The 10,789-nt window shown below is 40.4% G+C and overlaps 2 protein-coding genes across 5 annotated transcripts in view; one reads left to right on the plus strand and one right to left on the minus strand.

Annotated features, from left to right (window-relative positions):
- The first annotated feature begins 24 nt into the window (after nucleotides 1-24).
- LOC106528675 (uncharacterized) lies at nucleotides 25-2,338 on the plus strand. Of its 3 annotated transcripts, none has more exons than XM_014023906.1 (2): nucleotides 25-205; nucleotides 667-2,338. In XM_014023906.1, the coding sequence occupies exons 1-2, from the start codon at nucleotides 113-115 to the stop codon at nucleotides 1,759-1,761; spliced, it is 1,188 nt and encodes a 395-aa protein (XP_013879360.1). In that variant the 5' UTR covers nucleotides 25-112; the 3' UTR covers nucleotides 1,762-2,338. The 3 variants fall into 3 exon arrangements, with proteins under 3 accessions (XP_013879360.1, XP_013879361.1, XP_013879362.1); XM_014023907.1 differs by having other exon boundaries at nucleotides 135-205; nucleotides 594-2,338; XM_014023908.1 differs by having other exon boundaries at nucleotides 141-205; nucleotides 597-2,338.
- Nucleotides 2,339-2,452: 114 nt separating this feature from the next.
- LOC106528678 (C-1-tetrahydrofolate synthase, cytoplasmic) overlaps nucleotides 2,453-10,789 on the minus strand; it is a 16,202-nt gene continuing 7,865 nt past the window's right edge. The window contains exons 2-12 of one of the 2 annotated variants that reach the window (XM_014023911.1): nucleotides 9,221-9,323; nucleotides 9,003-9,087; nucleotides 8,530-8,589; nucleotides 7,520-7,573; nucleotides 7,305-7,441; nucleotides 6,814-6,914; nucleotides 6,483-6,619; nucleotides 5,444-5,555; nucleotides 5,249-5,376; nucleotides 4,138-4,187; nucleotides 2,453-3,036 (exon numbers count right to left, since the gene is read on the minus strand). In XM_014023911.1, coding sequence (XP_013879365.1) covers nucleotides 3,033-3,036; nucleotides 4,138-4,187; nucleotides 5,249-5,376; nucleotides 5,444-5,555; nucleotides 6,483-6,619; nucleotides 6,814-6,914; nucleotides 7,305-7,441; nucleotides 7,520-7,573; nucleotides 8,530-8,589; nucleotides 9,003-9,087; nucleotides 9,221-9,323 — 971 coding nt within the window. In that variant the 3' untranslated portion in view covers nucleotides 2,453-3,032. Of the gene's footprint in view, nucleotides 3,037-4,126; nucleotides 4,188-5,248; nucleotides 5,377-5,443; nucleotides 5,556-6,482; nucleotides 6,620-6,813; nucleotides 6,915-7,304; nucleotides 7,442-7,519; nucleotides 7,574-8,529; nucleotides 8,590-9,002; nucleotides 9,088-9,220; nucleotides 9,324-10,789 lie in introns of both variants that reach the window. The other variant, XM_014023912.1, reaches the window with a different exon arrangement.

The raw sequence follows: 10,789 nt of genomic DNA on the forward strand, positions 1-10,789 counted from the left end.
CCCCCCCCCCCCCCCCCCCCCCCAAACACACACACACAAACACACACCTCCTTATTGAGGAAACAGTTTCTGAGGAACAACACGCCAATCAGTGCAGTTGCCATGGAAACAGATGCGGCGCAGCAGCAGAGCGGGGAGCGACGAGCTCGATGCTTCCCGGCGTCTTTCAGAGAAACCCGTCGGAGCAGCCGGACACACACAGCAGGTGAGTCTCTCCGGTTTATTCTCCACCAGGTCGGATGACCTGCCTGATGACATCATCGTGCATGTCTGGTGATGTCATCGCTGCAACATCACCTGGAGAGGCTGGAAGTAAAGTTTGACGGGCAGCTGAGTCCTGGAGAGTCAGAGCAGAAATGTTCTGAACAAACTGAACGCTTTCATCTATTTATGGTCCAAAAATAATAAAAACCTGAAAAACGAAACCTCCTCCGGCTGCCAGAAAATTAAAAATCTTCTCGTTTTGTTTCAGTTTTTTTAGTTAAACCATTAAAATGTTTTAGTTGAAGTAAAATATAAACATCTGAACATCTGATCCTGGATTTTTTTCAGTCTTTTCTCCTCTTTTTTTGTCCAAACTGGTTTCTGTCCAGCAGAACAGGAAGTGGTTACATCACAGCTTCCAGCTGCAGCTGCTGATTCTGTGGTCTGGTTCTGGTCCTGCAGGTCCCGTCTCATCATCAGAACCTTCTGTCCTCAGAGGACAAACACCTGGACCAGGACCCGGGGACCATGATGGAGGACGGAGAAGACATCCAGAAAGCAGAGAGCTCGAAGAGGACAGGTCGGTCCAACTTCCTGCTGGGAACCGGAACCAGGAGCTCCAGGGAGGACCCGTCAGAGACCGGACCAGAGGAGAACCACGAAAGTGAAGACGAGCTGAGCCGCAGGAGGCACAGGAACAGACGGAGAGCCAGGTGCTGGAGCAGGTTCTCCTCAGCGGTTCTCTGCATCAGGAAGAGTTTGGAGAACCCGCCGGAGGTGGGGACACCGAGACCCGAGGACGTCCCTCTGAAGGACAGAGGAGACAAGAGGTTCAGGATGACCCGGGTCCTCAGAAGACTTCGAACTCCAGAGGTCCAGCGAGCTCGGGGTCAGAACCGAGGGTCTCCAAAGAGCTTCCAGAAGAAACTGCAGAGGTTCTTCATCTGGGGACAGAAGAGACGGCCCAGGCCTGGAGACACGGAGGACACTAAGGTGGAGGAGGACCCGGACGCAGAGACTGCTGAGAGTCCAGAGACTCTGGTGGTCCAGGGTCAGGCAGCAGAAGGTCCAGAACCACCGACAGAAACCTCAGAGGTCCTGACAAACACGGAACCAGACCAGGACCAAAGTGTTGAGACAAACCAGGTCCCTGTGGAGGTCGTGTCTTTAGAGGACGATGAGGTCTTTGTGGACCTCCATGATCCACTCCATGAGGAGACCAGAGCTTCCCAGTCCTGTAACCCTTCCATCAACGGACCCGCCATCCGGATCCAGGTCTGTCCCCCTCAGGACTTCATCCAGGAGGAGGACTGGGACAGTGGGTCCCCCTCAGAGAACCACCTCCACCTTCTGTTCTCCTCTGACCACATGGAGCTGCAGCTGCTTCAGACGGCCCGCCTGCTGGTCCGGACCGCCCTGAGGGCCGCTGTGGACCAGCTGAGCAGAGAGCAGCAGAACCAGAACCAGAACCAGGACCGAGACCTGGACCAGGCTCTGAGGAGGGCGGAGCCAGGCGGGGCACTTCCTGTTTCCAGTTTATTAAACGTCAGATTTTAAACCTCAGAACCCAGGATACGGTCTGGTACCGGGTCCAATCAGCTGCTCTGTAAAACTAAACTCTGGTTCTGGTCCAATAAAGGAAAAAAAAGTGAAATAATTTGTAGTAACCTGAGTTTAACGAGTTCTTCTGATTGACAGGAAACACAGAGATCTTCTGGGTCATAATCCTGTAGGAACCTGGACCGGTTCTGGTTCTGGTTCTGCACAATTCAATTTGTATTTTCCTCAACTTGTTCCGATAAAAAAAAATCATTTATTTTTCTTTTCAATTTAATAAAATCATTAAAAAAAACCCAGAATGTTTAGGTTTTAAGCAGCTTCCTGTCATGTCTGGAAAAGGTTTTTAATTTTCAAAATAAAAGCACTTCTTGTAGTTATGTCCTTCCTCTCCATCAGGACCTGATTCTGAGGTCCAAGTTCTTCCCTCATCCTCAGGAAGAACATCAGATCCAGATGTTTAATTAGAAGCTTTTAGTTTGAGAATAATCTTATTTGGTGTGTTTGTGGTTTTAGAATTTATTCTTAAACAACGAAACCGTTTGTGATGAAGCAATAAAAAACCTTTCAGAATAAAGCTCGTCTCTTGGTTTTTCAGAATAAAGCTTCTCCTGGATGCTGACCAGACTTTGAAACCTCTGCTTCAGAGGAAAAACAAACAAACAAACAAACAAACAAACAAACTCCAACATCGTGAAGAAACAGATTTTAATCTTCATCCAGAAACACACGTCTGCCTCGCTGACGCTCCGCCATCAATCAGATTAATGAACATTTTATCTAATCTGACAGCTGTCAATCATCTGTGGGTTCAAACTGTTCAAACTTCATACTAATATTATCTGATGAGAACCAGGATTTAAATGTAAAAAATAAAATAAAACTAAATTATGTTGAATAAAGGGTCAAAAACAGGGAATAAATTAAAACATTCAGGATTTAAATTGAACATCTTTAAATTAAATTTTGGTTTTAAATCATTTGATCCAAAGCTGCTTCCTGTCACAGAATTCCAGGTTTTCAGGTGAACTGTGAGTCTTTGTTGTTGTTTTATTTACAGTACAGATGTTTACAGAGTGAATCTGTGGTTTCTGTGAAGCTTTTTGAATAAATGTTCTTTTTTAAAATAATTATTCTGAACCTTCAGATAAAAAAAAAACACAAAGAAAAACAGTCAAATAAAATCAGGAAGTTAAATACGGAGCTGCAGCTTCTGAAACAGGAAGTGTTTGTTCAAAACCTGAAGATGTTTATGAGCTGGACCTTCATGTTTACCTGTAAACAAACAAACAAACATTTAGTTCGTTTTATTATATTAAAATAAAACTGCATACTGACTCTTTTTTAATAAAGAGTGTCTTAAAGGGATCCCTGAATAGTTGTAACATTAGACTTTATTTAATAAACATATATTTTAACTGTAAAATAAAGACTGTAAAAATACTGTAGGATGTTCAGTTTTTATAATTTTTAAACTAAAAGTTTATAAATATATTTTAGCACGGACGGAGCCATTTTCTTTACACGCAAAGCATTCTGGGTAAATGATGACATCAACTAGGTCATCGGCACGAGGCTGCTAGCGAGCTATATCCACCCTGAAGGTTAATCTTGGACAATATCTGATGATCGACTCTTTTAAATGAAACCAGAGAGCGTTGACAGAGAGGAGAAGGTAGAAATGACTCAGCCTGGAACTGAAAATATGGATGGAGGACAACAGAGCTGCTTCATGGAAGAAGAACCTCAGCTTAGCCTGTTAGCTTTAGCGTTAGCCCCGATGCTATCACCATATATATGTATTAGCTCAGTGCTACACATTCTCCTCTCGTCACTGAGGTCCTCCATCCACATGACAGAGAGGAGAACACAAAAATGACTCAGCTGTAACTGAAAATATGGATGGAGGACCTCAGTTTAGCTTGTTTGTCGCGCTAGCACCAAGCTAATACACATAAGGAAATATAGCGTGAGGGATAGCGAGAAGGCTAACAGGCTGAAGCAGCTCTGTTGTCCTCCATCCATATTTTCAGTTCCAGGCTGAGTCATTTCTACCTTCTCCTCTCTGTCAACGCTCTCTGGTTTCATTTAAAAGAGTCGATTATCAGATATTGTCCAAGATTAACCTTCAGGGTGGATATAGCTCGCTAGCAGCCTCGCACCGAGGACCTATCCACGTCATCATTTACCCAGAATGCTTTGCGTGTAAATAAAATGGCTCTGTCCGTGTTAAAATACTTTAAAAATTTTTTACAAAACTAAACATCCTACAGTATTTTTACAGTCTTTATTTTACAGTTAAAATAAACGTTTATTAAATAAAGTTTAATGTTACAACTATTTGTGGATCCCTTTAAAGTCTCACCTGTGTTTCACCTGTCTGCCTGGTGCCTCAGAATGAAGCGGTGAGCGCTCTGCACCGTGTTCTGGAACATGAAGAACATGTCAGAAAGCTTAGCAACTAACTATATTGGATGTTAATAATAACAATAATAACAACAACAACAATAATAATAATAATAATAATAATAATAATAATAATAATAATAATAATTGTATTGGTACAAAAACTGTTTTAATTTTCAGTAACATGTAAAATATTTATCTATTTCGAAGTATAAGACTTGAATGGATTACTTTGAATTGGAGCATTTTATTTATATTTGGATTTGAATGTGAGTCTGGATTAAGTTGAGCTACTAAATAACTTTCTGTTTTCTTATTAATAAACAGAACTAAAAACAAAAAGAATCAAACTGAAGTTTCATTTTCTTCCTGATTTTGAATTATGTAAATAATTTAAAATCTGCGGAAGCTGAGAGCTGACATTTCCCGCAGATACTTTTTCCCCCATGGTTTTCTCGTGGTAAGTAAGTAATTAAGTAAGTAATTAAGTAAGTCAGTAAGTAAGTAAGTAAGTAAGTAAGTTTTTATTGATATAGCGCCTTTCACAGAAATATATTCACAAGGTGCTGTACAATCAGGGAAGGGGGGAGGGGGCAGTTAAGACACACCCATTCAAGAAGACACAATCTGACAAACATGGGGGAACTGGTGAAACTGGTCATGCAGCAAACACAGTTGTGCTACCTTTAACAGAAAAACTAAAAACCAGACAAGGGAAGATGAGGAAAAAAATGATAACAAGTTATTGTTTTCCTCTTGTGCATCATTTGGTAACCATGAAGACAGCCTGGTCCACTCAGCTGGTCGTTATCTCAAGAAAACCTTCAGGAAGTCATTATCTCGAGAAAATGCTCCTCATTATTTCATGATAACGACATATTTACCTTGTTATCTCGAGAAAACACTCATTATTTCACGAGAAAACCATGGAAAAAAAACTGTGGAAAATGTCGGCTCTCAGCTTCCGTAAAAATCAGTTAAATAATTTAAGTTTAAAACAGTCTTCATGTTTACACAGGTTTAGAGCTAAAATTTCATGTTTAAATAACTGAAATAAAACTAAATACTTCAACATATTAACCTCCATCAGCATGGCCACTGTCATTGGCCCCACCCCTCCTGGAACGGGTGTGATGAATCCTGCTCTCTGATTGGCCGAGGCGTAGTGAACGTCTCCGACCACCCGTTTGCCGCTCGCCCTGGTCTCATCTGGAAGAGGTCAGAGGTCACGTAGGGACACCACAGAGGGGCGAGTTGAATGATTGACGGGTCGGACCTGGAACATGATTGATTCCACAGTCGATGACCACGGCGCCCTGCTTCACCCACTCCCCTCGCACCATCTCCGCCCTGCCCGCCCCCACCACCAGGATGTCGGCCCGGGACACCTGCCCACAGGAAATGCATCATCAAGAACAGGAAACACATAATTATAAACAGGAAACCCATCATCAGGAAGACAAAATGCATCAAAGAGAGGAAATACATCATCGTAAACAGGAAATGCATCATCGTAAACAGGAAACACATCATCAGGAAGAGGAAATGCATCATAGACAGGAAATATATGATTGTAAACAGGAAATACATCATCGTAAACAGGAAATGCATTATTGTGAACAGGAAATGCATAATTGTAAATAGGAAATGCATAATCATGAACAGGAACCACATCATCAAGAAGAGGAAATGCATCACAGACAGGAAATACATCATTATAAACAGGAAATACATCATTGTAAACAGGAAATACATCATTGTAAACAGGAAATACATCACCGGAAATAGGAAACACTTCATCAGGAAGAGGAAATGCATCATAGACAGGAAATGTGTCATTGTAAACAGGAAATACATCATCGGAAAGAGGAAAAGCGTAATCAGGAAGAGGAAATGCATCATAGACAGGAAATATATCGCTGTAAACAGGAAATACATTATCATAAACCGGAAATGAATCATCAGGAAGAGGAAATGCATCATAGACAGGAAATACATCGTTGTAAACAGGAAATACATCATAGTAAACAGGAAACGCAAAATCATTAACAGGAAACACATCGTCATAAACAGGAAACGCATCATTGTAACCAGGAAACACATCATCATAAACAGGAAACGCATCATCAGGAACAGGAAACACATCATCATAAACAGGAAACACATCGTCATAAACAGGAAACACATCGTCATAAACAGGAAACACATTGTCATAAACAGGAAAAGCATCGTCATAAACAGGAAACGCATCATCACTGTTCAAAAACCTGAGTGATGTTTTCACCTGTAATCCAGGTGTGGTTCTGTGTGATCACCTGCTCAGGTAGGTCCGGGGTCTTTGAGTGACAGGTGGTCACAGTGGCGTGGTTCCACAGCAGCAGGTCGTGCATCGGAGCGCCTACGATTTTACTGCGACCGATAACGACGGCGTGCTTCCCTGCCACAGACACACCTGCACAGGAACAGGAAGTTCATCCAGAACATGTGTTCATCAAAAACAGGTTTTTGATCGATCTCTCTTTGACAGGGTCAGAATATATTAATTCAAAGCTTTATTAAATGTTGTTTTGAAGAAAAGCTGTTTTATGTCAATATAAATAAAATACAGTGACATTTCTGATGTTTTCTGTGTTTTCAGTGCGTCACCTGTCTGTCTGATGAGCTCCATGCAGCCGTTGGGGGTGCAGGGGATGAAACAGTCTTTCAGATCACCTCGAGACAACTTTCCTGCATTAATGCAGCTCAGACTGTTCACACAAACACACAGGATTAAATTAAATTCAGGTAATTATTAAAGTGAAACTCAAGTAAAGATACAATATCAGCTCATCCCATTATAACCCTTCCTCCTGCCAATCAGTTTGTCTTTATTTGATGTTTTGTTGAAAATGACAAAGAATTTCTGATATTTTGTGTATTTAAAGAGTGAAATATTGAGGTTATCTGGTGCTGCTGTTACAAACGTTTAAGGTTCAACAGGTCTGATCCGTTTCATTAAAATGTGGGGACATGTTCAAACAGATCCAGTGAGTTATTAAAATTCAGGTTTAGGGGGTGACAGGAAATGAGATTGGACCTCAGTTTGATTCAAAGTTGCTGATGAAGATGAGGATGAGGGAGGTCCTCGTCTCACTGACCCGTCCACGTCTTTATCAGGAGAGACGGCGTTGGTGACGAGCTCCGTGTCGATGCGGTTCACGGAGTCCAGAGGCAGCTGCACGATCAGACCGTGGACCGACGGGTTCTCGTTGACCGACAGGACGCTCTGCAGCACCTGCAGGACCACAGGAAACAGGAAGTTGTCAGAGCGCTGCTGCGACTGGAGGTCAGAGAGGACGACGGCGTTTCTCACCTCTGCCTGCGTGGCAGAGCTCGGCAGGCGAACGTGTTTAGCATCGATTCCAATCTGCAGAAATAAGCAAGAAATGTCTCTCAGGCTGCAGCAAACAAAGAGTTTCTCTGTTGGTGAATCTTTGAGATATTTTTGTCTGTTTCCATCATTTTATTGCTGATTTTTACATTTTTTACCTTGTCTTGTTTTCACTTCAGGCCACTTTTCCTGTGTTTTAAACAGTTTCTTCTTTAGTTCTCAGTGTTTATGTTTGTCTCATTCAGCCCTTTGCTTAAACTGTCATTTTGTCTTAATTATTTACTGTGTTTTCCTGGTCATAGATAGTTGTTGTGACCCATATGGAAAACTATTCATGCCATGTTAAGGAAAAAAACAAACAAAAAAAGCAACTGAACATAATTATGAGATGTTATTTCATATTACTTATTATCTCCATGTAATGATTTAAATCTCTGTCACAATATTTATAAATTTTTTATTCAAAGTGGCAGTAACAGGCTTCCATAGCGCTCAGACACATTATAATTTAAAAAAATTAACTTAACTCCATGTTTGTGTCTGTTTTCTTCTGGTGTTTGTTTATATTATTTGAAACATCAGATGTCACAAATCTGAGTATTTAATTTATTTTAGTTTTGGTTTTATTGTGTGTAAAATATACTGTTTCATATATTTTTATTGTTTATTATCCACCTCAGACAGTTCTCTAAATGTAGCCTTATTGTTGTAACATTCAGGTGATTTCTCTTATTTTTTGAACTGTTGGTTTTAGTTTGTCTGACTTTGTATTTTATTTAGTTTTTCCATTCAGATCTCCAGAGTCTGTCTGCAGAATCTCTGGGTGGTTTGAAGCTCTCAGACAGTTTGTGTTACAAGCACACAGTGCCTGAGCGCCCTCTAGTGGTTAAAGGAAAAAAAAACTTGTAAAAATGTCAAATATAAATTTATTTCCCCGCACTAACTGCTAAAAGTTAAAGATCTGATCTTCAGACATGAAGTTTGTTTCTCACCTCGGCTGCAGCCTTCAGCTTGGTGCTGATGTAAAGGTTGGAGTCGTCTCTGTCTCCTACCTGAAACACACACACACACACACACACACACACACACACACACACACACACACACNCACACACACACACACACACACACACACACACACACACACACACACACACACACACACCTGTCATCATCAGGACAGCCGTGGTTCTGACAGGAGCAGTAAGCAGAACTCAGCAGCAGGGGGCGCTGCAGGTGCAGCTGGGAGTCAGCAGGTTAATGATGAACCTGACCCACTGAAGGCCTGACTGTGGTAGCTCAGCAGGTTCTGGCTGGTCTGACCCGGTTCAGGTCTGAGTAGGGGAGCAGCTGCTGGTTTACAGGAAGGTTCAGAACAGTTCCGACACCCGCAGAGCTCAGCTTCCTGTTTGATCTGAGCCAGTAACAGAACTGTGACCTGCAGGTTCTGATTCCTGTGACCCACCTGTAGAACCACCAGACTGGGTCTGAACCCTGAGAACTGGACCTTCATCTTCTCCACATCATTCCTCAGCCTGTCCCTCACCAACCTGCACACAGAACCAGGATCAGTGCTCCGACCGGACCAACGAGGTCAGTTCGTTCAGATGGTAAACTGAAGGTTTTTCTCCTGAAGAACCAAACTTTGGGTCATTAAACTCCAGAGCTGCCTCAGACTCTTACTTTGATGTCTTGTTTCCAGAGATGACGGTTGCTATGGAGCGCCGACTTCCTTGGCAACCAGAGACCATGAGGCAAAATGAGCGGGAGACCAAGGACAGCATCTCTGACAGGAGGAGAAACAAACAGTGCTGCTTCAACACCTGGAAACACCTGGAGACAGCTGATCAGACACATCAGGCTGCAGATTATTCCCTCTAACAGCTATGTTTGATCATGCTTGACTGAAATATGACTTGTTCCAGCAGACCTAAAGATAAACATGGAAAAAGCAGCAAACATGTACCAAACATCAAACATGTATCAAACATAATATGTTTCAAACATGTAACACATAACAAACATGTATCAAATATCAAACGTACCAAACATCAAACGTACCAAACATCAAACATGTACCAAACATAACATGTTTCAAACATGTAACAAATAACAAACATGTATCAAACATGTAATGAAAATGTAACAAACACGTAACAAACATGCAACAAACATCAAACATGTACCAATCATCAAACATGTATCAAACATGTAACAAAAAATAACAAACACATGACAAATTTGAAACAAACATAAAAACACATAACAAACATAACAAATGTGTAAAACACGTAACAAACATGTATCAAACATGTAACAAAAAATGTAAGAATCACACAACAAATATGTAACAAACATGTAGAAAACATCAAACACATAAACATGTAAAAAATGTAACAAACACATAACAAACATAACAAACATCAAACATGTATCAAACATGTAACAAACACAAAACAAATATGTATCAAACATGTAACAAATGTAAAAATCACATAACAAATTTGTAACAAACATGTAGAAAACATGAAACACATAAACATGTAACAAACACAAACACATAGGAAAACACAACAAACACGTAACAAGCATGTACCAAACACATAACAAGCATGTACCAAACACATAACAAACATGTAACAAACACATAACAAACATGTAACAAACACATAACAAACATGTAACAAACACATAACAAACACAACAAACACATAACAAACATAAAAAACAGGTTACAAACCTGTAACAAAATGTAACAAACACAAACATGTAACAAACACAAACATGTAACAAACACATAAACATGTAACAAACACATAAACATGTTACAATCACATAAAAACATGTAACAAACACATAACAAACATAACAAACATGAAACAGACACATAACAAACATGTAACAGACACATAACAAACATGTAACAAACATAACAAACATAAACATGTAACGTACACATAACAAACATAACATGAAACAAACACATAAACATGTAACAAACACATAATAGATATGTAAAAAACACATAACAAACACAAAAAACAGGTAACAAACCTGTAAAAAAACATGTAACAAAAATGTAACAAACATGTAACAAACAAACATGTAACAAACACATAACAAACATGTAACAAACACATAAACATGTAACACGTAACATGTAACAAACATGTGAAAAACACATAATAAACACACAACAAACATGTAACAAACACGTAACAAACACATAACAAACATGTAACAAACACATAA

This window comes from Austrofundulus limnaeus, unplaced genomic scaffold (genome assembly GCF_001266775.1).
Source record: "Austrofundulus limnaeus strain Quisiro unplaced genomic scaffold, Austrofundulus_limnaeus-1.0 Scaffold394, whole genome shotgun sequence".
In the NCBI taxonomy this organism is placed as follows: domain Eukaryota; kingdom Metazoa; phylum Chordata; class Actinopteri; order Cyprinodontiformes; family Rivulidae; genus Austrofundulus; species Austrofundulus limnaeus.